The sequence below is a fragment of the Chiloscyllium punctatum genome, chromosome 40 (assembly GCF_047496795.1).
Source record: "Chiloscyllium punctatum isolate Juve2018m chromosome 40, sChiPun1.3, whole genome shotgun sequence".
Lineage (NCBI taxonomy): Eukaryota > Metazoa > Chordata > Chondrichthyes > Orectolobiformes > Hemiscylliidae > Chiloscyllium > Chiloscyllium punctatum.
Window position 1 is genome coordinate 36,051,112 of NC_092778.1, and position 24,484 is coordinate 36,075,595.

At 40.9% G+C, this 24,484-nt stretch overlaps 1 protein-coding gene across 3 annotated transcripts in view; it reads right to left on the reverse strand.

The window, feature by feature from the left end:
- The window catches only part of llgl1 (LLGL scribble cell polarity complex component 1), a 95,453-nt gene that overhangs the window by 45,045 nt on the left and 25,924 nt on the right, over positions 1-24,484 (reverse strand). For all 3 annotated transcript variants that reach the window (XR_011954932.1, XR_011954931.1, XM_072559554.1), the window contains exons 3-5: positions 16,800-16,881; positions 14,180-14,310; positions 8,918-9,073 (exon numbers count right to left, since the gene is read on the reverse strand). Coding sequence is in view for 1 of the 3 variants with exons in the window: in XM_072559554.1 (XP_072415655.1) it covers positions 8,918-9,073; positions 14,180-14,310; positions 16,800-16,881 (369 nt within the window). In the remaining 2 variants the exon portion in view is untranslated. The remainder of the gene's footprint in view (positions 1-8,917; positions 9,074-14,179; positions 14,311-16,799; positions 16,882-24,484) is intronic.

A 24,484-nucleotide genomic window follows, 5' to 3' on the forward strand; every position in this document is an offset into this window, starting at 1 on the left:
AAAGCATAGCCTGGTCGTAAACTCCATTGTATTAGAGACCAAATACATGACAAAAAGCCCACACTTGATATTAGCACTGATCAGTTTTGATTTCGTTTTGCATTTCCAACATCTGTAGTTTTGTTCAACAAACATGCCCGATCTCCTTAAAACCCCACACATTCAACACAAGGTTCACCACCAGGGGAACATTAAGACAAAGGAAGTGAATGACCAAAAAAATCCAGGGGCTACTACAATACAAGCTATTCCTGATCTAGAACATCTACAGGCAAAAACATGGCCAAGACTCAAAATACCTAAGAGAACAGATGGCAGGTTGAAAGAACACAGAAATCCATCACTGATAGCCATAATCACCTGGATTCTTTGGTGCAGTCAAAACCATTTGTGTCTTAAGCACCCAAAAGGGTGCTACTCCAGAGTGCCAAGACCAAAAAAGTGACATTCAAGGTCAGACAGGCAGCCAGAATTCGTTTGAAGAGCACCTAGGAGGAAGTCCTCAAAGACTCAATTCTTCACAACAAATGCCTTCAAATCACATTCCACAGCAAGCAAACCCCCACCACCTCAGCACAACCCTAGATCAATTTAAGGTTGAAATGGTCTGACAGCCAAGGACCAACAAGACGACCAATGCAAATGGAATCACTGCTGAAATATGGTAGAAAAAAAACAAGCATTCTTGATACAAATACAAATCCTCACCTGGAAGTAGGAGGGCACCTCATGATCTTTAAATAGGGGGAATGAGACCAACTATAGTAACTACAGACAGATCTCTCTTGTCTGCCACAGGGAAGATTAATGCAAACACCTTTCAGCCATGGGAAAAAGCCTCTGGTTATCCACTATGCCTCAACATCTGTACACATCTATCAAGTCACCTCTCATCCTTCAATGGGAAAAGCCCTAGCTCCCTCAATGTTTTCATACGGCATGCCCTCCAGTCAAGGTAACATCGTCTGCACCCACTCAAGTTTCCAAATCTTTCTCATAATGAGGTGACCAGACCTGAACACAATATTCCAAGTGTGGTTGCACTCTATTTGAATCTGTAGAGCTGCAGCATAACCTCTCAGCTCAAACTCAATTCACCTTAACCCCCCTATCAACCTGGGTGGCACCTGTGAGGGACCTATGGACATGGACCCAAGATCCCTTGGTTCCTCTGCATTGCCAAGACACTGGTCTTTAGCCCTGTATCCTGCATTCAAAATCACACTTCCAACCTCACTTTTCCAGGTTGAATTTAGCTTGTCATCAGCCCAGTTCCGCATCCTGTCAAGTGCCTTGTTGCAACCTATCCATATATAATGCAATCCACAGTATCCATAATTCCAATCTTCATGTTGTCGGCAAACTTATGAACCCACCCTTCCACTTCCTCATCCAAGTCATGGATAAAAATCAAAGCAGAGATCCCAGAACAGATCCTTGTGGAACACCATTGGTCACAGAGCTCCAAGCTGCATACTTTTCATCTATCACCACCCTGTCTATGGGCCAGCCAACTCTGTATCCAGACAGATAGGATTCCCTGTATGCCATGCCTCCTTACTTTGAATGAGCCTGCCATGGGGAACCTTACCAAATACCTTGCTAAAATCCATGTACCCCACAGCCACTGTTCTACATTCAAAGTGTTTGGAGACATCCTCAAAGAATTCAGCAAGACCTGAGAGGCATGACCTGCCCCTCAAAGCCATGCTGACCATCTCGAATCAACTATGCTTTTCCAAGTAATCATAAATCCTGTCTCAGAATCCACTCCATTAATTTGCCCACCACAAACACAAGACTGACTGGTCTATAATTCTCAATTATCCCCACTCCCTTTCTTGAGCAAGGGAATAATATTTACCACCCTCCAATCATCTGTACTCCTCCAGTGGACAGTGAGGACACAAAGGTAATCAGTAGCACAGCAATCTCTTCCCTTGCTTCTTGTAGTAACTGAGGACATATCCCATCCTGCTCAGTGGATTTATTCTCCTTACGTTTTTCAGTACTCCCTCCTTTCTAACATCAACTTGCTCTGGCATATCAATCTATTTCACGCTGCCCTCAAATGTCAAGGGGTCTCTCAGCTGTGAATACTGAAGCAAAGCGTTCATTAAGAACTTCCTCTACCTCCAACTCCAGGAGCAAGTTCCCTCAACTATCCCTGATTGGCCATCTTCTTATTTCTCACAAATAGAGAACAGCTTAGGGCTTTCCTTAATCCTACCTGCAATGGCTTTTTCATGTCCCCCTTCTAGCTATAGTCCATTCTTCAGTTCCTTCCAGGCTACCTTTTAACCGTCTAGAGCCCTGTTAGATCCTTGCCTCTGCACCCTGAAGCAAGCTTTCTTCCTCCTCTTGGAGATGTTCCACAACTGTTGTCACACAAGATTCTTTCAACCGACCAGTCCTTCCTTGCCTTAGTACTGGACAGGTTTGTCCCACTATCAGCAGGTGCTTCCTAAACCTCTACATTTCCAAGAACACCAGTTCCTAATTTAGGCACCCAAGTTCCTGTCTAACAGCATTGTAATTCCACCCCTCCCCCCCAAATAAATACTTTACTATACTCATGCGGAGAGTGAGTGAGAGAGGAGCAGATGGTATGGGAAAGGGCATGGAGTGGTGATTATTATCACCAAAATGCTATCCCTCAAACTGACACCTTGACTTGGTTCATTGTCAAGCACCAAATCCAATATGGCCTCCCTATAGTCAGTCTATTACATAGAGTCAGCAACCCTTTTTAGACACTTGACAAAAAAAACTGCTCCATCCAAATTATTTGAACTAAGTTCCAATCAATATTAGGGAAGTCAAAGTCACCCATGAAAACACATCTGCATCTTTCCAAAATCTGCCTCCCAAGCTACCCTTCAATCTCACACCAGCAGTAACTAAACTTCTTGGAGTAAAAAAAAACTTATCTTCAGCACAAGCAAATATTTTCAACTAGTCTCTCTAGTAAGACCATCCCAATCTTGGAGTGAGCAAATTATGCAGATAACACTTGCAGGTGCACTTAGACTGAGCCTGGACCACTGATGCATTCAAAGTGCGTATCAGTAAAATGGGCTTTAAGCTAAACCTTCAGAGGACAAGTCCTCGATCAGCCTGATTCTGCTGCACACTGCCCTCTGGCTACCAAGATCCATGGCAAACCACTGAGCAGCACAGACCAATTTCCACACCTTGGGAGCCTCCTTTCTAGGAGAGCAGATATTGAGCTTCATTTGTCAATGTCCCCTCTAGTATAGTCATTGGCTATCAAAGGCCCAGTTTTTGGGTAATAAGACCTCAAATTCCAGCATGACCATTATGGCCTAAGTGCATTAGTGCTATCTGCCCTTCTGTATAAAGTTGAAATTCCTTAGAAAATCCATTATTAGCAATGCCTCTACAAAATTCTGCAAAACCCAATGGCAGGATAGGCACTCCAGTATCAGTGTAGAGGCAGTGGTTAACATGAAGTCAGCTGCATTAGTTCAGCCACATGCCTGACAAAACTTCCAAAACAGGCTCTACTTTGGGCATCAACACAACAGTTACTGAGGCAAAAATATTCAAATATCCTTAAGGGCTAAAAAAAAGCTAGTTAGGAGAAAGTGAGCCCTGCAGATGCTGGAGATCAGGGTCGAGTGTATAGTGCTGGAAAAGCACGGTGGGTCAGGCAGCAGAGGCAGCGAATCAACGTTTCAGGCATTAGCCCTCCATCAGGAATGAGGCTTGTGGGTCAGGGCCGAGAGAAATGGGAAGGGGTGGGGTTTGGAAAAAGGTAGCTGAGAAAGGAGATAGGTGGATGAATGAGAGGGAGAAGGTGATAGGTCAGAGGGGGTAGTTATGGATGGGTCCAGAGGACAGTGCTGAGTTGTGGGGGTGGGGGAGCTGTTGAAATCCCCATTTATCCCATGTGGTTGCAGGGTCCCAAGGTGGAATAAGAAGTCTTCCTCCTCCAGGAGTCAAGTAGTAATGGTTTGGATGTGGAGGCGGCCCAGGACATACGTGCCTTGACAATGGGAGGGAGAGTTGAAGTGAAGTGTTCAGCCATTGGGCAGTAGGAGTGAGTGTTCCAGAGATGTTCTCTGAAACGATCCAGGAGGTGTCCGGTCTCCCTGACGTAGAGAAGACCACAGAGTGTAACAGATGCAGTAGATGACATTGGCAGAGGTGCAGGTAAATTTCTGATGGACGTGGAATGATCCCTTGGAGCTTTAAATGGAGGTGAGGGGAGTGGTGTGGGCACAGGTTTTGCCCTTCCTGCAGTGGCAGAGTAAGGTGCCAGGAGTGGTGTGTGGACCAGAGGAAGGAGTTGAGGGAAATGGTACTTTGAATGCTGATAGGGGTGGGGAGAGAAATCTCTGGCAGTGGGGTCCATTTGGAGGTGGCAGAGGATGAGGTGTTGAATGCGGAGGATAATTCCACCTCAAAGTCGTGGGTGGCCACCTCCTTCCACGATTGCAACTTCCCTTCCCATGTTGTTGACTATGCCCTCCGGCACATCTCTTCCACTTAGAGCACCATTGCCCTTGAACCCCATCCCTCCCAAAACAACAAGGACAAACCCCCAATCCTCACCTTCCACCTCACCAAGCTCTGCATAAAACACATTATCCTTCCATCACCTCCAAACAGACCGCAGAGATATTTTGTTCCCCACCTCTATCAGCATTCCAAAAAGACCATTTCCTTCCACAGCTCCCTCAGGTCCACACCCCCACTAGCTGACAACCCACTCCTGGCACCTTTCCCTGTCACTGCAGGAAGTGCAAAACCTACACCCCACCACTCCCCTTACCTCCAAGGCCCCCCCACATCCATTAGAAGTTCACCAGCACCTCTACCACTCATCTACTGCATCTGTTACACCCAGTGCGGTCTCCTCTTCATTGGGGAGACAGGATGCTTTCTTGTGCTCTGAAATGATCCACATCTCCAGGACACCTGCACTGACTGGCCCATGGGTGAACACTTCAACCCCCTCTCCCACTATCAAGGGCATGCAGGTCTTGGGCTGCCTCCACTGCCAAATAGTTACTACCCAAAACCTGGAGGAAGAACACCTCATATTCCGCCTTTGGATCCTACAACTGGCACGGGGGCTCAGTGGTTAGCACTGCGGCCTCACAGCACCAGGGACCCAGATTCAATACCTGCCTTGGGCAACTGTGTGTGGAGTTTGCACATTCTGTCTGCGTGGGTTTCCTCCGGGTGCTCCAGTTTTCCCTCAGTCCAAAGATGTACAAATCAGGTGAATTGGCCTTGTTAAATTACCCATAGTCGAGGGATAAATATAGTGAATGGGTCACTCGAGGGTCGGTGTGGACTTGTTGGGCTGAAGGGAGTGTTTCCACCCCACCCCCCCAATCCTACAACTCAGCACCACCCTCTAGATCTGTCCATCACCACCCCTGCTGACTTATCACCTTCTCTTGCACCTTTATCCACCTATCACTTTCTCAGCTATCTTTCCCCAAACCCACCCCCCCTCCCATTTCTCAGCCTTGACCCACAAACCTCATTCCTGATGAAGGGCTCAAGTTAGTTACTAAACCAAAAAGTCTAGGGTTTTAAAAAAGGTAGCGATTCAGACTGGCAAACCACATGAAGTTTCTATGAGACATGTAGCTCACTATTTGCATAATCTGTTTTGATTCAAGAATCAGAAGTGCAACTTCAAGATTTTCAGTGAAATCCAATTAAGTGACCTAGTTAATACAGAATACAACTAAAATTACAAGTAGTTAACAAGTTGGCAGATTCAACACTATTGAAAATGAATCCAATTACAAGATAACTGGAAAGTAATACATTTTCAGAGGGAGATTAAAAGATCACCTGCCCCTTGGAAAATGGAATAGGGAAGCACTATGATAGAGCGGTGCAAACGTACAAATAAAAAAGTAGTCACCCAAGCTAATGCAGCCATTAAAAACAATGGTTCATTTCTGTAGGTATAAAACTGAGAAAGTTGCATTCAAACTGCACAAGACATTTGGGAACATTGCTGTGCAGTTTAAGTGCTCAAGAGGGTATGGAAGGTTAAAAAAACAACCTTGCTGAATAATACCATAACTGAATGCACTGTAGCTAATTTCTCTGGAAAATAAGACTGAGGGAGTAAGTTGACAGATTCGAGATTTAATAGTGCAGATGTGACTATGTTTCCACTTGTACAACAAAGTCCATTCTGTAGCCATGGACTCCTTCCATCTACACTGGCAAATTAAGTCAATCTAGAAGGTTTGCAACCTCAACATTATGTCTGACACTCAGCTATAAAAATTGTCAATGCCATCATTATGACTATCTACTTCATCCAAGAACACAGCTGAGCAAGTTGGAATTGCAAGCTGACAATTTTTCAGCTCCTGACAAACTTAAAAGTGGTGGTTATGAAATAGAGCACAGGAGTTCATTTTCTAAATAATTAAGTTTATTAAAAGATTCCATCACGCTAGAAAATAGCAAATATAATCAATAGACAATAGGTGCAGTGGGAGGCTATTCTGCCCTTTGAGCCTGCACCACCATTCATGATCACGGCTGATCATCCTCAATCAGTATCCTGTTCCTGCCTTATCACCATAACCCTTGATTCCACTATTCATGAGCTCTACCCAACTTTCTTAAACGAATCCAGAGACTGGGCCTCCACTGCCTTCTGGGGCAGAGCATTCCACACACCCACCATTCTCTGGGTGACGTTTCTCCTCATCTCTGTCCTAAATGGCCTACCCCTTATTTTTAAGCTGTGTCCTCTGGTTCAGGACTCACCCAAGAAATGGAGGAAGACAAGAAACCATTAGACCAATTAGCTGGACATCAGTCAGGTGATGGCTGAGCATTTAAGTCAAAGTAAGCAGGAGACAGCACGGTTTAGTGAAAACTGAAGTCATTTAACTGATTTACTAGAGTCTTAAAAAGGAACAACTACAGATAGAAGATGGTTTTCTGGTCAAGGGCATGCATAAATGGGCTCTTTGATTGGCAGAGTGACCAACGGACAGTATTAGGGCTGTTCACAATAGAACAGGTGGAGGATTAAAAAAAAAGGGACAAAATTCTGAATCACAGAATAATATTGTGGTTAAGTGAAGAACAAAATCTGGTCACACCCCTAAAAGGCTAGAAATTACATTTCTCATGGGTAGCAGGAACACTATTAAGAAACAATTGCACATTATATGAAGCTAGAGAGTCATTTTCCTTGAGCATTTTAAGAAAAATTCACCACAGACCTCATCACAAAGCTGCACACCCTGCTGTGATGTACTCTAGTATAGTCAGTCCTTTAGGAATTTCAAAAAGGTGGGGGAAGGAGCAAGGTTTCTATCCCAGCTTGGAAACAATTTCACTTCTTGTTCCACTTCGAGAAACAAATTGACCTCCAGGGAGGTCTATATGGTGGTCAAGGCAACATCAGAAATACAGGCCAAAACAATTTTTTGCTTCTACAAGTGCTTTCCTAAAATTTCTAGAGAATAAAACATCAATTAAAAAGGCTGATGCATGTGTGCAGCTAAACAAAGACTTGACCATTTAATGAAAATGGTGGTCCTTAGCCAATCTTCGGTTACAAGCACAGGGCAGAGATTGAAATGCCAAACATTATCATCCATCCCTATAAAAGAAAAAAGGGAGGGGGGACATTTGAGCTTACTGCACACTCAATTTTGCACAATTGCTGACTAGATTTCATTTTAAAATACTCCCCCTGTCAGCAGCAAGAAAAAATTTTACTAAGGTAATGCACATCACAAATAAGAGTTTCCTCTCGCTCTAGCAATTTTTGATACCTGAGAAAGTTCACGTGTAAGCTTGAACACAGCACCAGGCTAAAATCAATTATCACGCTGTCCTAGCAGATAACCAATCCCTGACTCAACACATGAGCACTTCTATAAACAGGTGACAGGAAATGTTAGATATGAATGGTCAAGTGACCCTGAGCCAGAATTACCTCAAGATCTACACTTTACCTACAGCGCTTGACTTTCAAGAACCCCTCCTAGATGTGAAACTTTTATAACATCTGATTTAGAGCTTAAAAATGCAGATTTTTGCCTCTGGCAGAGGAAATCTGAATTTAATAATTATCAATACCACAGTTGAAAGGAATTCTCATTAGTTACTTGTCCATCTTGAAATCAAGAAATCTGGCTACTCTAAACTAGTCTAGCTTAACATTAATACGATTGTTTACAATGAAAAGCAACAAGTGTCGTTATAACCATTAAAGACTTATACTTGACTGTTACAGCATGCTCTAAAGACAAGCATTGAGGGACACCCAACATAGCTCCCTCCAATCCTGCAAGCCACAAACCTATGCAGTGTCACGAATTCACTATTGGGCAACATGGATGGACCAGGACCAGGACCGACAGCAAAACAGGGAATACTATAGTGACAGTCTTACTCTTCTATTCCTCTCCCCCACAAAAGCAATTAAAATTTATCAGCATACAAATCAGCAGGGCTAGGCTATTCAACACTAGCCTGCTCTACCATTCAATAAGAATGGTTGTTCAATTGCGGCTTCCATTCCACATTGGTTATTGGAGACAGGCAGCAATAAACTCAGTTGTCCATCAAGAATTTAACTGCCTTAATTTCCATACACTTTTCCTCCAGGAAAACTTGGTACAGGCTAAACATAACATTTGTTCTAAGTTAAAGAAAGGCAGACAAACATTTAACATTATACCAAATTAGCATTTTAAACCACCCTGGATATAACTGTTCAGAATCTGTAATCCAGCAATAAGCTACTGGTTTGGTTATACACAACACTGCAGAGTTCAATTGTGAAACAGGACTTAGCAATAGGCTCAACAGAAGTGCTGTTATTCATGTATTTCGATGTGCTCAATTTTTCTTAAATGTAAGTATTTTGAAAATCTAATTCACTTACCTCTGCAAAACCTCATCCTGAAACAGAGTTTTGCCATCCAATAGCTGCAGTGATGGTAAATCCAGGAAATACACACCTCCACCTTCTGTCCCCAAACATGCCATGCTACAGCAAGACTTCAACAGGATCACAGTAATTCTAGTAATGCTGGGAGAACTATAAAAAAGGAAAAAAAAAAGCATCAGAGTTTGCTTTCTTACAGATTAGAAACATTGTCAATGGGAATTATTTTCTCTGCATTAAAAGGGTGCAAATTAAGATGAATTTCAGAATTAAGCTGAAATCGTAGTTTTGCCTACTACTGGTTTAGTGCACACTTCATTTAACCAAAAAACGGGCTGGATTGGACAGAGAATTCTGATTCTGACACCTTAATGACGACTTATGGATTCAGGTATACACAAGGGTAGAGACTTCTGGAAATTTACAAGCATGTTCCTCCTCTATCCCCACTCATTGCCTTCAGGGACAGAATAGTGTTGAGAAAAATAAGCGATGGGGACTTAGAACTATTTGCAGTGTAAGCAGTCTTATTTTATCCAAGGAGATATTCTTCTCAAATCATTCAGAAGTAGGGCTTTCAAACTATAGTGATACAGGATAAACCTGACCTTGGCTTTACCCACAATTCACCATACTATTATCCGAATAATCCTCACTGGAAAGTGCAAACAGTTCAATAAGTGAAAATTGCAGGAACTAAAAATTATCAGTGTAGTGTAATAAGATTAAAAAATTATAAACAGTCCAAAAACAAAACCAAGCAGGTCAAGAGGACCAAAAAAAAGTCAGTCTTGACTATTTGTGTCTTTTGCCGTTCATTCCCATTACAGCTCCAGCACAATGGAATTAAACAGCATTGTATGCTATAACACAACACTGGAAAGATTCTTTCCCTCCTTTTCTTGCTCCCCATCCCATTTTTCCTATCTTAAGTTGAAGGTGTGTACTGTACCTTTAAGAGTGAGTGAATACTCTTCTGAACTGGGAGATTAAAGCACCTGTGAGACTAGATGGCAGTCCCAGATACTGGAAGATTGAAAATATGGCTGCGAAATGGATACCTGAGTTTTGGCTGCTGTACTGACAATTCAAATTTAACCAGTTTAAAGTTATGCCCCAAAATACTCAAACCCAATCCAGTATGGATTTATTGTTTGGCCAATATTGAACCAATGAGGATCTAACGTTGGGAATATAAAAACAGACATTTTGTAATTTGGACAGATAGCAACCTCCTTCAGAGCCAAGAAATTAGGAAACACAATCAAAAGGAACCTTCTCATACTCAGTAAAAAGACTGACAACCACCCAGGGAATTCAGCAGCTGGAAGAGTGAAGTCACAGAAGACAGCAGCTATGTGGTTTTGAAATCAAGTTGCGATTTTTTTTTAAGTGTCTCATTGGAACAGCATATTATAGAGTTGGAGGCAGATAATAAGCAGTTAAGAGAAAGGGGGGTCTGAGTTATGAACAGTTGTTTAATGTTCACTTTTAGAGTTAAAAAGTATAATATGCTTTAATGAAATTTGGGAGTTCTGTCACTCATTTTAATAGATTAAGCCAAGGTGAGCTTTTTGGGTGTTTGGTTTATTTGACAGAGGGGTTCACCTCAGTGGCACAACACCAGCATGGTGAACCGTAAAAGGGAACTGTCACAGGCATGCTCCATGAATGCAGATATTTAGCAGGAACTAAAAAGCTGAAAGCTAGGCTTCAATCCCCAAGATTTAAAGGACTTTAAATGTAGTCAGGATACTGCTTAGTTCCTCAAAAAATTAAAGTATGATCAAAGTGCCATTTATAAAGTTTATTAACCTGAAACAGCAGAATCTGTAAAACTGGCAGGAAAACACTTCTACTAAAAAAAAAATCTGATGCCAAACAGATGTCTAACCCAGAAGCTTGAAGATGAACCAATCTCAATTTGCAACATAAATAATAATAAAGTTGCCCTTAATGGTGTTGGGGGGTGGCACAGCGTGGGGGCTGCACTTCTACTGCACAAACAATTCACATCAATAGCAGTTAACTTAGCTTCATCCAAGAAGCCCCACCCACTTACAATAATCCATTCTGAAGAAGGGGCACTGGATGAGAACAGTTAATGGATTTCTCTCCACCGATGCGGTCAGATCAGTGAACCTTGACAGCAATCTGTGTTATGGTTTCCACTTACACTATGTTAGACACCATCTTTATGCTTTGACGGTCATTTCCAACATTGAGGATTTTTTTGGCAAACTTGCAGACTTCATGTCCTCATTTCACTTGTGAAAAATCTTCATTTCATTTCAGCACAGTCTCTCCAGACTATCCTAAATTGCATATTTCCACTTGTCTTCCCTCATGCACCACCCAGTTGTCAGAAATTTCAAACTTGCATGCGCTTAACATGCTCCTAAAATTTGGCTAGCCATCTCTACTTTTAAACAACTTTTGAAGCCCACTTATGACCTCACATTTTCAGCTTCTCTAGTTGTTGCCTGATACCCAATGTTTGCCTGCAATATTGAGTCTTACTTTCCAAAGTTTCCAAGCTTGTGCAATTTTTGCAATAGAGAATTTTGCACAGCACAATATGCAAGTTTACTTCCCAAGCTGTGCAGAGGTAGTTCAAGTCAGAGTGGCTAATATGTGGAGCACAGGGTTCAGAGAATTGGTCAGGAATGCTTATTGCTAATAAAAGAGTGACATGGTAGAAAAAGGTGAAAGCCCAATGTGGACTTTACTGTTCTAAAACATCTAATTGATTAATTGTTACTTCAACAAAAAAAAGAGGGGGAAAAAGGGAAAAATGCTGTGCTCTAACACTATGCTTCAAAATCAGAAGACCTTTGTTTCAATAGCCAGCTGAAAGCAACTGACGGTCCATTAACCTCTGGTCTAAAAAGCATTGGTACTTTAAGTTATTACATTGTATGGTACTGTGCATACAATAGAATTAGTATGAGACAGTGGGAAGGAAATTAGATCCATTCTAGTAACAGACTATTTGGCACTGAGGTGCCTAAAATGGCACATTACATAATTATCATTCTACTCCTGTACTTAAGTACATGTGACAAAATCTAAAAACTTAATACATAAGCATAGAGGCTGCTCATGAATTAAAAACACATCAGTTGGAAAGTGACAATGGGTTTGGGGGCAGGGAGATGTCTTAGGTACCAAAAGAAGCTTGCACAAGGGAGGTTCGACATACAGATACAGAAAGTGATGGGCAATACATACAAGCATCTACAGAAAAAAGTCTGATTCCATATTTAAATTCCTAGGTTGGAAATCATCAGATTTGTCAGGGACAGCAATTGTGATATAATGACGTTATTATTCCTAGCCTACTAAAGGTTAGGTTTTAAGTTGACATTTAGAGACTGAAAAAGGCCTTCAAATGAATGGAGTTTTTAATGTTGTAGAGTCCTAATGAAAAACAGACAAGGATCAATTTCCACAATTCTCCATAGCACCCACAGACAAAATCTTAAATTTTAAAGACTGAATAGGCCTAGTATAATCATCCTGCTCATTCAAAAGATAAGACAGTATGATATTAGCATGTGTTTATCTGGAAATTGATTATAAAGGGGCTGAATACTCTTTCCCATTTCAGTTTCAATAAACTTGGAGAAAAATGAGGCAACATGTGATTTAAATGTGATGATACAGCCAGTGCCTCAATCCTCATTAGACTTCCCAGTTTTATAAATCAAAATTGGTCAGAAGTAGGCTGCTATAAACAAACCAAGACCAGTCTTACAGCCACATTTACAAAAATCAGTCCATTACCAATTCATCTCTCCCCTCACCAATCTTCAATTTTATTTTCCAACTGACTGTCACAGCACTATCACAGGACATCTTCAGTTACAGGTGCTCTTACCCTTGAACAAGGACACCCAGGTTCAAGTTTCACCTACTCCAGATGTGTAACATCTGAACAGTTGATTAGAAAAATAGGTTAAATTAAAAGAAAAACAAAATCTTCTGTCAGGGGCACTTGTGAAATTATAAAATCCAGACAATGTGGAAGTAGGCCAATCAGCCCATCAGGTCCACACCAACCCTCTGGAGAATAGCCCACCCTGTCAGTGACCCTGCATTTCCCCTGGCTACTCCACCTAGCCTGCACATATTTGGACTTGGGAAGAAACTGGAAAAACTGCAGGTGCAGGAAGAATATGCAAACTCTAGATAGTCACCTAAGGTTAGAATCAAACAGTGGCAGGCACTGAGGCAGCAGTGCTAACCACTGAGCCACCATGCTGCCCCAAACTAAGCCAGGAGGCCTGGGTCCAAGCCCAACCTACACCATAGGTGCATTAAGTGTCTGAACAGGTTGACTTGAAAATATCTATTTCAGTTGTACATACACCTCCATTTTATTCCAGTTTCTCATTTTGCTGCCAACCCCTGAATATTGGAGACATATTGGATTCACTGAATACCAAGGTAGACACTAACTTTTAATTGAAAAATACTAACTCTGGCAAATCACCTTTAGATTCTACACAATCAATTACAAACATGCAATTAATGACTCAAAATTGGATATATCAGTACATACTAAATACAACTTTCCAATATAATGAGCTGCCAGAGGAAGTGGTGGGGGCTGGTACAATTGCAACATTTAAAAAGGCATCTGGATGGGTATATGAATAGGAAGGATTGGGAGGGATATGGGCCAGATGCTGGCAGGTGGGACTTGATTGGGTTGGGAAATCTGGTCAGCATGGACAAGTTGGACTGAAGGGTCTGTTTCCATGCTGTACATCTCTGACAATGAAAACAAGGTAAAATGAGCAGTAAATGTAGCCATTTTTATTGATTCTAATGATAGCCAATTGCTTGAAGGAGGAAACGGATGGTGATGAGATGTTGTGGCCTAATATCTTAACTTCATTGCCATCTTCTATTTGGACAGAGACACATACAAATTGTTAACACTGCAGATCTCTTAACTTGTCTTTTTCAGCATGGACCCTAAAAGGACCGTTAGAACATTATCCTAACAGTTATAGGATTGATTTAATTCAAGGTTTGGGGATAAGCAGGATCATCTAGAGTCAGAAACACAAATGAATTCATTATACAAAGCATGGAATTATAAAATGCCAGCTTCTAAACAAACTCCTGCTCAGTTTACAGGCTACATACAAAGCTAGCAAACTGCTTTTTTGTTTCCATCTCACAACTATGGTTATTTTTGGATCATTGTGCTTTCAAGTCAAACCACACAAAAAGCATGAACTTTTATACTTAGCACAGTCGAACCCAAGTCGTCCAGGAAGCGTTAAAGTGCGAATCTCCTCCAGGTAAGAATAGCTGTTCCTTTGGTTAATTTCCCACAGGTGAACAGAATTATCATCCAGCAGAGACAACAAACTGCCCTGGGAAGGGAAGGTAGATACAGTAATAGCATCAACTACAAAATTGGCCCATTGACTTGTACAGTGGCTCAATATGCAACAATTATATTATTTGACCTAATTCTACACAAATGGTCAGCTGAGATTTCAGAATCAGAATACTTACAAGCTCAGAAGGCAGCCATTAGGCCCACAGTCTTCAGACTCTGAAGATCATCCCAACCAGACCCAGAACCTCACTATATCCCATAAACAAAATGACATCTGCTTTGCTAATCCACCTAGCCTACACAGCCCTGGACAATTATATCCAATTAAGCATGGCCAATCACCCAATTTGCATATCTTTAGATTGCTGGAGGAAATCCACAGACATAGGGAGAACATACAAACTCCACACAGCCAGAGACTGGAATCAAACCTGGGCTCCTGGTATTGAGGCAGCAGTGTTAACTTTGTGTACGGAGAACAGAATAAAAACCACAATCTCCATTTCTAAAATGGACAGTGCACATGTAGACTGGGGGAAAAACAGAAAACTGAAAGCTATTAAACAAATTACACCAAACCACTGTTCAGAGGATAGTCAGCAGATGATCCAGCATAGCAGCCTCTTCAAGAACCAAAGGTACATTCTGCATTAAAAAGTTGTGTGCACTATTGTACTATTTCAGTTCTTTACTCCCTCATAGCAAGCATTTTAATTTTAGTTTTGCTCAGAAAAAGAAACAAATTACATAAATCTGCTAAGCTGCTTCAGGAAAATTGTCAGCCAAGTTCATACTTCAGGTTGAAGAGTTCGACTTCATTACATTAAGCTGCTGTGGACCATTATCCATCCACAAGCACTTAACTGTTTTGGAAGGAAGAATGTACTAAATTTAGATAATAAATCCTACAGATAGGATCTTGTCATTTAGCTCCATGGCTACTCTCTCATGCCTCAGTGTCATGCCCTCATGGTCAAAGATCTTTAAGGACATTCAGCCCCACTCAATTCAGACTCCTATTTTAAATGTTTAACAGAAGCTAAATAGGGCAACTAGAAGTCACACTTTTATTCCTTTTCCACAGCATCCATTCCATATACTGGTCATGTTACAAATTAAGAGACGCAAAGTTTGCCTTGAAGTTAGAATTCGTTGCCTTCAGCCTGCTCCTACTCCAATATCCCAGATCCATAAATATTTAATGTGCAAAAGACAGTATGTATTTTTTTTTTTTTTAGATTACTTACAGTGTGGAAACAGGCCCTCCGGCCCAACAAGTCCACACCGCCCCGCCGAAGCGTAACCCACCCATACCCCTACATCTACATCTACCCCTTACCTAACACTACGGGCAATTTATCATGGCCAATTCACCTGACCTGCACATCTTTGGACTGTGGGAGGAAACCGGAGCACCCGGAGGAAACCCACGCAGACACGGGGAGAACGTACAAACTCCACACAGTCGGTCGCCTGAGGCGGGAATTGAACCCGGGTCTCCGGCGCTGCGAGGCAGCAGTGCTAACCACTGTGCCACCGTTCCGCCCACAGGTACCTCCACTAAAGGCTAAAAATGCAGTTGTTTGCTCCAGTTTTCCCTCACTGATCTTCAACAATGCATGGATGGTTGAAATGAAATCATGAAATCAAGGCACTATCTTTTTGTTGCTTGTGACCAGAACTGGGCCAAATGCTCACGATTTCAGTCTGCACCAGAAAGTCTTTGCTTAAGTTTACTCTGACCAAAACCTTGAAAAGTTTAGTCATGAATTAATTTGCTGCTTTGTATCATTCAACATTAGATTTTAGATTAGATTAGATTACTTACAGTGTGGAAACAGGCCCTTCGGCCCAACAAGTCCACACTGCCCCGCCGAAGCGTAACCCACCCATACCCCTAACCTAACACTACGGGCAATTTAGCATGGCCAATTCACCTGACTTGCACATTTTTGGACTGTGGGAGGAAACCGGAGCACCCAGAGTCTTTTGTCAAAGACTCCAGGTTTCACTTGGCTACTAAAATAATTAGTGAAATACATGCATTCCTTTCTTTCCATGTGTAGCACTCCACATTTGCGTTAATATTTCATCCCCACATTTCAAACCACATGTGCACTTTAACCAAAAGTTTGGTAATTTCCAAACTTCCTGATTCCTTACTTCACCTAGTTTGGACACAACCACTTATTTGCATGAGTCTATTCTGAAACTAAGACAGACAGCAATTTTCCCACTACTGAACCACCCGGTACTCCCATTCTGCATCCTTTCCAAACCCTGACAGAAATCTTAAGAGCACAAGCACTTGTTGAGCTTTGCACGTTTAGGCAAGTTCTTATAAAAAGCACAAGAGCCATGACTTAAAAAAGTTACTGATAGGGAAACAGGGGAAGGAGGCAGGCTGCAATCTGCCTCAGCCTAAAACAAATGCCAACTATCCAGCCAACTGCATACTCCACATGCTCCTTTAATGTCTACCCTATAGAAACATTTACATTCATTTCATTGTCACCATACCTGTCCTGGTAAAAAGTACATCTGTGTCACAGTGGCTGCTTCCTTGTGTAGCCCTGTAAACTCCACACCTGGGGCTCCATAGCTTAAAAATGTCAAGGAACAAAACCAGATCTGTAAAATTATCACCACAAATAAGAACACAATCAGTATCACTATTTTCCATTCAATTTTCAGACATTCTTCATTCTCCTGCAATATTACTAGACTACTACAGACAACATTGCATTACCTTGCCCTTAAAAGGGTGTATAATAGACTAATTGTCCTATCAGCTACAATAATTGTTTAATTTAAGCTGCATCACAAAGAACAAAACCAATGGCAAAACTGGTCACTTCTTCCTTGTATGCTGGAACCTGGTCTCCACTTTTCAAGAGTGGATGAGCAATTTCAGGCCAGACTTCAGTTATGAGCTTAAAAAACACAAGGAAATTTATAAAAGGTTAGCATACCATTGTAAACTAAGTGAATTTTCACAAAATGTAAAACTCATGGAAATAGGTTGCACAAGCAACCTTACTCACTGGGCTAGTTCATAGGTTTATGAATGCACTTTCTATATTTAGATTGTAAGGAGTCTGTGCCATTTGCATTACTTACTGCCCAAGTACAATGCTTTTGTGGGTAAATTACAAGTTACCTTTAATTCAGCTACTTAAGAAATCTCAATCAAATGCTGAAGTAACGATTTACACATTACTGCATCGAGAACCAAAATAAGACCCCTCAAGTTAAGCCTCAACTTAAAATGGAAGAATCTGGCCAGAATTCTAGTGAACAGAATCTGTCTCTGGAAGTCCCCATGCAATGATGTTTTTCAAATTTGTGCTACTGACTTGTTTTAATGTTCAATTGTTAGATTTTCACCCTTCTGGCCAAATTATACAAGTCTGCAGTTTCTTATCTGAAGTAACTTTTGCTCCTAGTTACATTTGGCCTCAAGTGTCTGTTCAAAAGTGAGCTTACCTGTAGTTAACTCCTTAAAATTCTTCTATAGACTGGTCATCTTTGTGGCATAACCCATCCAGTTAATCAAGGGTTCCTGTAGCCTCTACTCCTTTTGCCAGATCCCTATCCTTTAATAGGCTATTCCAGATAGAGTTATTGCTGATTCTGGAGTATAACAGTTTTTGATTCAATTTATGAACAGTTAAAATTCTGAAATCTATATCACAAAGCAGACTACAACACTCAATTATTCTTCAAGTAAAATTAGATTTGGGACAAAAATAGAATCAAGTCTTGTATGATTTGGATACAATAATCCAACAGTTTAATTATTTGGACTCAAGCATGCAAACCAACCTTTTACTTGCAACAACCTGCATTGGAGAAGGAAAGATGAGAAAACTCCCCCTTCTAAAATCATCCAGAATTTGATTTTGCAGAGGCATGAAAAAATTGGCGAATGGTGATAAATAGGCTTCAAAAATATCACTAGTTTTGCAGCATTTATAAAGAATGATAGCTTCTGTTGACATTCCAGAACTGCAGAACACTTGTTTAAAGAGTGGGCTTAAAGAGCTTTCAATGCCACAATAAAAAGGTTATTTGCTTCCATATGCTCAATTCAACAAGATTTGAAAGTGCCATTAAACAGGTTTTCAACACCTAAAGTCAAGAATTAAAGATTAGCCTCACTAGGTAGGCTGGAATTTTACTTCCACAAGTGTCCCAAACAAAAATACGAAAACACAACAAAGAGGGAAAGAAAGGAAAAGAAAGGAAGAGCAAAAAATGCAAACTGTAGCATTTATCTGGGCTCTACAGCCAAGATGCAGTTTCAATGTCATTTGAAGCACATTGAAGGTTCCTAGTTGGATAAGCTGTGCTAAGTGCAACTGCTGAAAGCAGCACAGCATAATACCCCAAATATGGTAATTATAGGGGTTTCAACATTACTGTAGCTTTACAGAAGAACCACCTGCAATTAACTGTAGTACATATTTTACACAGAAAAGCAAACATTTTATTTGCAACATCACAACAACAAACCACCATGAAATAGGCCATTTGCTGAGACTACATGCCTTTTTAATCAAAAAATCTTAGTGTCTACAGAATTCATTTACTTCAGTACTACAAAGTTAACTGGAGTTTGAGGGAAACAAGGTGGCAACTGCCTTACATTCTGGTCTCATTTGAAACTTTTGAAGATAAGCCACCACTGGAATTCTCCTTCACAATGTTTCTCAGTAACACAATAAATTGCTTCTGGAAATAGCTTATGCAAAGTGTCTAGTGTTGAGGAGAGTTGGAATGTGTACTCCTGCCCATCACACCATCTTCATGACATTACAGGACAGTAAGTTATGCAAGGCCAAAAACTCATGTTTTAGACATTGTTCATACAGTCTTTGGGTCTTGGGATGAGTGTAGAATTGCAAAGTTAATGCTTGATTATAAATGCCAAAGGAAAAAACAAAACAGTTCCATAAATAGTGTTCAGAGTACGATGCACCTATTTTATCCCATTCCCTTGGTGCCTTGGAGACTAGGCTCAATATTCTGGCTAGCCACAAATTAGTAAGTTGCCCACATTCTAACTCATACTAAGCCTTGCTCATCCATTACTTGTGCCTACTGAGCTACCAATTTCTCAACTTTAAGAATTCACCACTAGTTCAAACCATTTCAATGGATTGGTTTCCCCTAACTTTAACCACTTCCAGCCAGAAAACCCTCAGGTCTGAGACCAATCTTCTCTTCCACACCCTTTACATAAGCCCCCACCACTAGTTTTGTTCCTTGGCTCTACGATTTTCTCAAATTTTGTTAGTTCTTGCTTCCCCCACTCCCTTAAACTTAATCAAACTTTTGGCCATCTAATCTATTAAACTATGGCTCTGTCAAAATTTTGATTAACTCAAATACTTAAACATTCTAGATTAATAGCATGCTATTAGTGTAATTGGCTATTGATACACAGCCCATGCCCATCTGTCAAAGTATGTGCCTTTCATGGATTGGCCATTCACCAGATATACTCCAAGTTCCACAAGAAGCGCTGCTGGAACAATTACTGACTAAACAGATCTCCTCTTTCTCCTAGCTCTAGGAAAGCAAATCCTTCAAAGCCACAAATTAATACAGCAGACATTGGAAAATGATTTGTCCTGTCCTTTTGATCTGCTTGTGGGTGCTTATTCAAAATTGTAAGATGTACATTTCACCACACAGATTTGGAGTACAGAGTGTAACATAACTTAAAATCAGTAAGGTTCCATGGTATGGTTGGATAAAAACAGGATTTAAAATCAGAAATCAATAAAAAGTTCAATACTACACATCTCTAGATGTGTGTTATTTGTTAGAAAGTCAGTAAATAAAACAGGACAAGAGGACAGGCAAACAACTAACATTTCAGACAGCAATGCAATGTGTTAGTTGACAGCCACCACTTTCATCCCCATTTAACAGAAAAACCATGTGACTTTGGGACTGGAGCCAATGTGGTAAACATACTAGCATCCATTCACATGGAGATTTGTGGCAGCAACATTTTGTTTAAGCATCTTCTTCCCCTTAGATCAGCTTCAAATCTCATTCTCTAACACTGACACGTGGAAGAGAGTGAGAAAGAAAAAGGGAGTATATTCTGTCTTGTTCCTTCTCAAAGTTCTTGAAGGCAGGTAAAATTGTGACTGAAATCAAGATTAGTGTTTAATTTCAGTTATTGAATTTGCAGATGGTCAAACAATTGATCAGAGGATTTGAGGCAGAATAACTTGGTCTGAGTTGACTGTTCTCTCAGGCCTGGTAAAAAGAGATTTAATTAGTATAGGGGAGAGGAAAAACCATAACCAGTTACATTTATATCCATCTAATTATTGGAGGCTATAACTCTGTAGTCAATTATTCTGATCTAGCAGAAAATGTTCAAATTATCACTTTTTGTAATTATTTTAGCAAAGTCTGCACTGTTTTAGGAATCAAAGAATTATTTGTATTGTCACTAGTTAAACATATGCTGCTATGTTGATTTTGGAGGGAGAAAGTGAGGACTGTAGATGCTGGAGATCAGAGCTGAAAAATGTGTTGCTGGAAAAGCACAGGTCAGGCAGCATCTAAGGAGCAGGAGAATAGAAGTTTCTGACATAAGCCCCTCTTCAGGAATGAGGAGGGTGTGCCACGCAGGCTAGGCCTGCTTGGCAGTCCCTCTTTCCTCAAGGGTTTATACCCGAAACATCAATGCTTCTGCTCCTTGGATGCTGCCTGACCTGCTGCACTTTTCCAGCAACACATTTTTCAGCTCATGACTTTTCAGTAAACCAGTTATCTATGGTAAGCCAGTGTCTTTGCTCAAATGGGGCAGCACAGTGGCACTGGGTCCCAGGTTAGATTCCAACCTCTGGCGACTGTGTGTGGAGTTTGCACACTTAGTGTCTCCGTGGGTTTCCTCTGGGTGCTCCGGTTTCCTCCCAGTCCAAAGGTGTGCAGGTTAGGTGAATTGGCCATGCTTAAAATTGTCAATTAGGTGCGTTAGTCAGAGGGAAAAAAGGGGTTTGGGTGGGTTACTCTCCAGGAGGGTCGGTGTGGACCTGTTGGGCCAGAGGCCCTGTTTCCACACTGCAGGGAATCTAATCTAAAATATTGAGTAATCGTTTGTTTTGAAATGCAATGTACAATTATAAAGAAACAAACATCCAAGTGTGTGCCTTAGCCTCTTAAAAAAAACTACGAATGAAAGAAAAATATACAGAAGAGGAACTCAAAACACATTCCACCAGACCATGAACAAGAGACATTTAAAGCCTTTTAAATTGATAGCTACTTTGAGTAATGAGACAAAAAAAGAATATTTGGATGAAAAAAAATTACATTTGCCTTTAAAAGGTGGCAAAGTCTGATGAACAAAACTGTTTTATGATAAATATACAAAGACCACTATTTAACTGTGCTATGAAAGCCTGAAAATAAGTAACCAACTCATCCTATTTTAAAAAAGGAAGTCATTTGCAGTGTCAAATCCAGGGAAACAAAGGCTGGGGTTCCCACACCATCATCCAACAGACCTTACTGACTGAAAAAAAATACATGTGGATATTTTCCAAGGACAGTCAGACATAGCTGGAGGGCTGCCAGAACCCCCAAAACAAGTCCAACCTCTGGTAAGCAGGAGAGAAGTGTAAAGCTAGCTGTGAAGCAGATGTATACAATGATGTGAGAATGGGTAGGGGAGCAGAAGGGAAGTTAACTGTTCACAAAAGGAAGACTAGTCAATTGTGTCAGATTTGTCCTCAATCCACAAGTGTAATGCCCTTTTGATGAACGGATGCTTCAATTTTGTAGCTTGATTTTCCACAACATTCAAGGTGATCTGAAAATGAGACAAGCAGCTGCCCCACCCCAAATATTCACCGAGGGCTGTAGCTAGATTTTGTTGAAACAGTGCCCAAAATCAAAAAAGTTCCTGCAGTTTTGCAGAGAGTTAGGTTTGCCAATTTAAACAATTATCACATTGCTATATGCCTGGCTTGCCAATTACTGAAACAAGCTTTTCCATCTGCTTAGGTTGTGAAGTATTAGACTTCTCCTCTGCAATGAGGCCTGAAAAGGAATTTAAATAAAACAAGTTCTTCTCTTCTCCCATCCCCAAAAGTCATCTGGACTTAAAAACAGAAAACCTCCAACTCTGACAGGGTCTTATATAACTTGGGCACAAATAGCAGCAGGAGCTAAGATAATCATCTGCTCTTGCTGGGAAATAAAAATCAAACATTGGACACAGGAACAGCTTTTATAGCCTGCAGCTATCAAAGATTATGCACATGTTTACCAGTGGTCACAAACAGAAACCAATCATTGCTTTAAAACAGAAACTTGACCCACTATTTTTTTTTAAATTGCAGGAAAAAAAAAGAATGCTAAACAGCCTACCAAAACACTAACTTGCAAGGATGTCATGGCTAACCTGTAATCTTAACTCCTCTTTCATATCAGAGTCCAAGTAGATTCAGAAATCTACAGCAGGGAAATAGGCCCTTCGGTCCAACTCCCTGACCCAATCTAGGCCCACTGCCAGCACCCAGCCCATATCCCTCCAAACCCTTCCTATTCATATACCCATCCAAATGCCTCTTAAAATATTGCAATCATGCTAGCCACCACTTCCTCTAGCAGCTCATTCCATACACATACCATGAAAAAGTTGCCCCTCAGGCCTCATCTTTCTCCTATCACCCTGAACCTATACCCTGTAGTTCTGGACTCTTTCCTGGGATGGGGGAAAAGAGATGTTGTCTATTTATCCTATCCACGCCCCTCATGACTTTATAAACCTGAGGTCATTCAGCCTCCAACACTCCAGTGAAAACAGCCCCAGCCTATTCAACCTCTCCCTATAGCTCAAATCCTCCAATCCCAGAAACATCCTTATTAATCTTTTCTGAACCCTTTCAAGTTTCACAACATCCTTCTGATAGGAAGACGACCAGATTTGCATGCAAAATTCCAAAGTGGCCTAACCAATGTCCTGTACAGCCACAACATGATTCCAAACCCCTGTACTCCAACAGTTTTTAATTTTCAAAAAACTGTTGTGATATCTATGAAAACATGCTGGATTTCATTCTTTCTATAACCTAGGAGAGCAGTTTTATGGTCTGTTAAGACCATAGTGACTTGACCTTTCATGAACTAGAAATGCAGAGACCAGGACCAATGACCTGAAGACATGGGGTCAAATCCCAACAAATTCAGTTACAGAACCGGAGAATTACTAAAAAGCATAAAGCTTTTGCTCATGTACTTATCAGGACACTTGCAAGAACACAATTTCAAGGGAAACCAACTTTTTGGCAGCATAAGAGGGGGGCCTGATTGGTAGTGGTATTGCCATAAAGAATGCATCCACAAATGTCAGCAAATATTAAACTACAAAAGGTTTTGTTAGGTGTGCCTGCAAAGAACAAAGGCTCTGTGTTACTTGCAAAAACATGAGTGAGCATGACAACCCTAACTTGGTTGCCAACATAATTGCGTTGAATGGACAAGGAATCTAGCAATAGTTATCCAACTATAGAATCACACCTAGTGTTGGACACCAGGCTGGGCTGCTTGCAAGCTGAAATTTTCTTTGGGACATAGGCCTAGATGGCTGACACCACACTGGCACAAAATTCATTTCCGCGATTGATGTGGAGGTGCTAGTGGTGGACAAAATTAGAAGTCACCACACCAGGTTATAGATCAACAGGTTTATTTGAAAATACATCCTTCTGGGGCCATGCTCCTTCATCAGGTAGCTACCCAAATGAAGGAGTAGTGCTCAGAAAGCTAGTACTTACAAATAACCTGGTGTTGAGAGATGTCTAATTTCAGAGATAGGCAATACATATTTATGTCAGCCCTATTATTGGCAAACTCAGGTTGCTACTGCATAGTAGAAACATGAAAAAGTTAGCTTCAACTGTTAAAGACATTTTAGTTTCAGGATAATCAAACATGAACTGGGTACCTTTCAGGATCTATTGAGATAAACTGCAACAAAATGCAATGGAGTATTTGAAGCACTTCATTTCAGCATTAAGTTTGCTCAGTCAACAAATGGCTTTGGCCCATTTAAAATTTCCAAGAAATGCCTTCTTAGTGTGTAGAACTGTAGGAATTAAGGTGTGCAAAATAATCAGTGAAGCTAAGTTTGTACTAAGTAGCATTGGAGAACCTCCTGATCAACTTAGAGG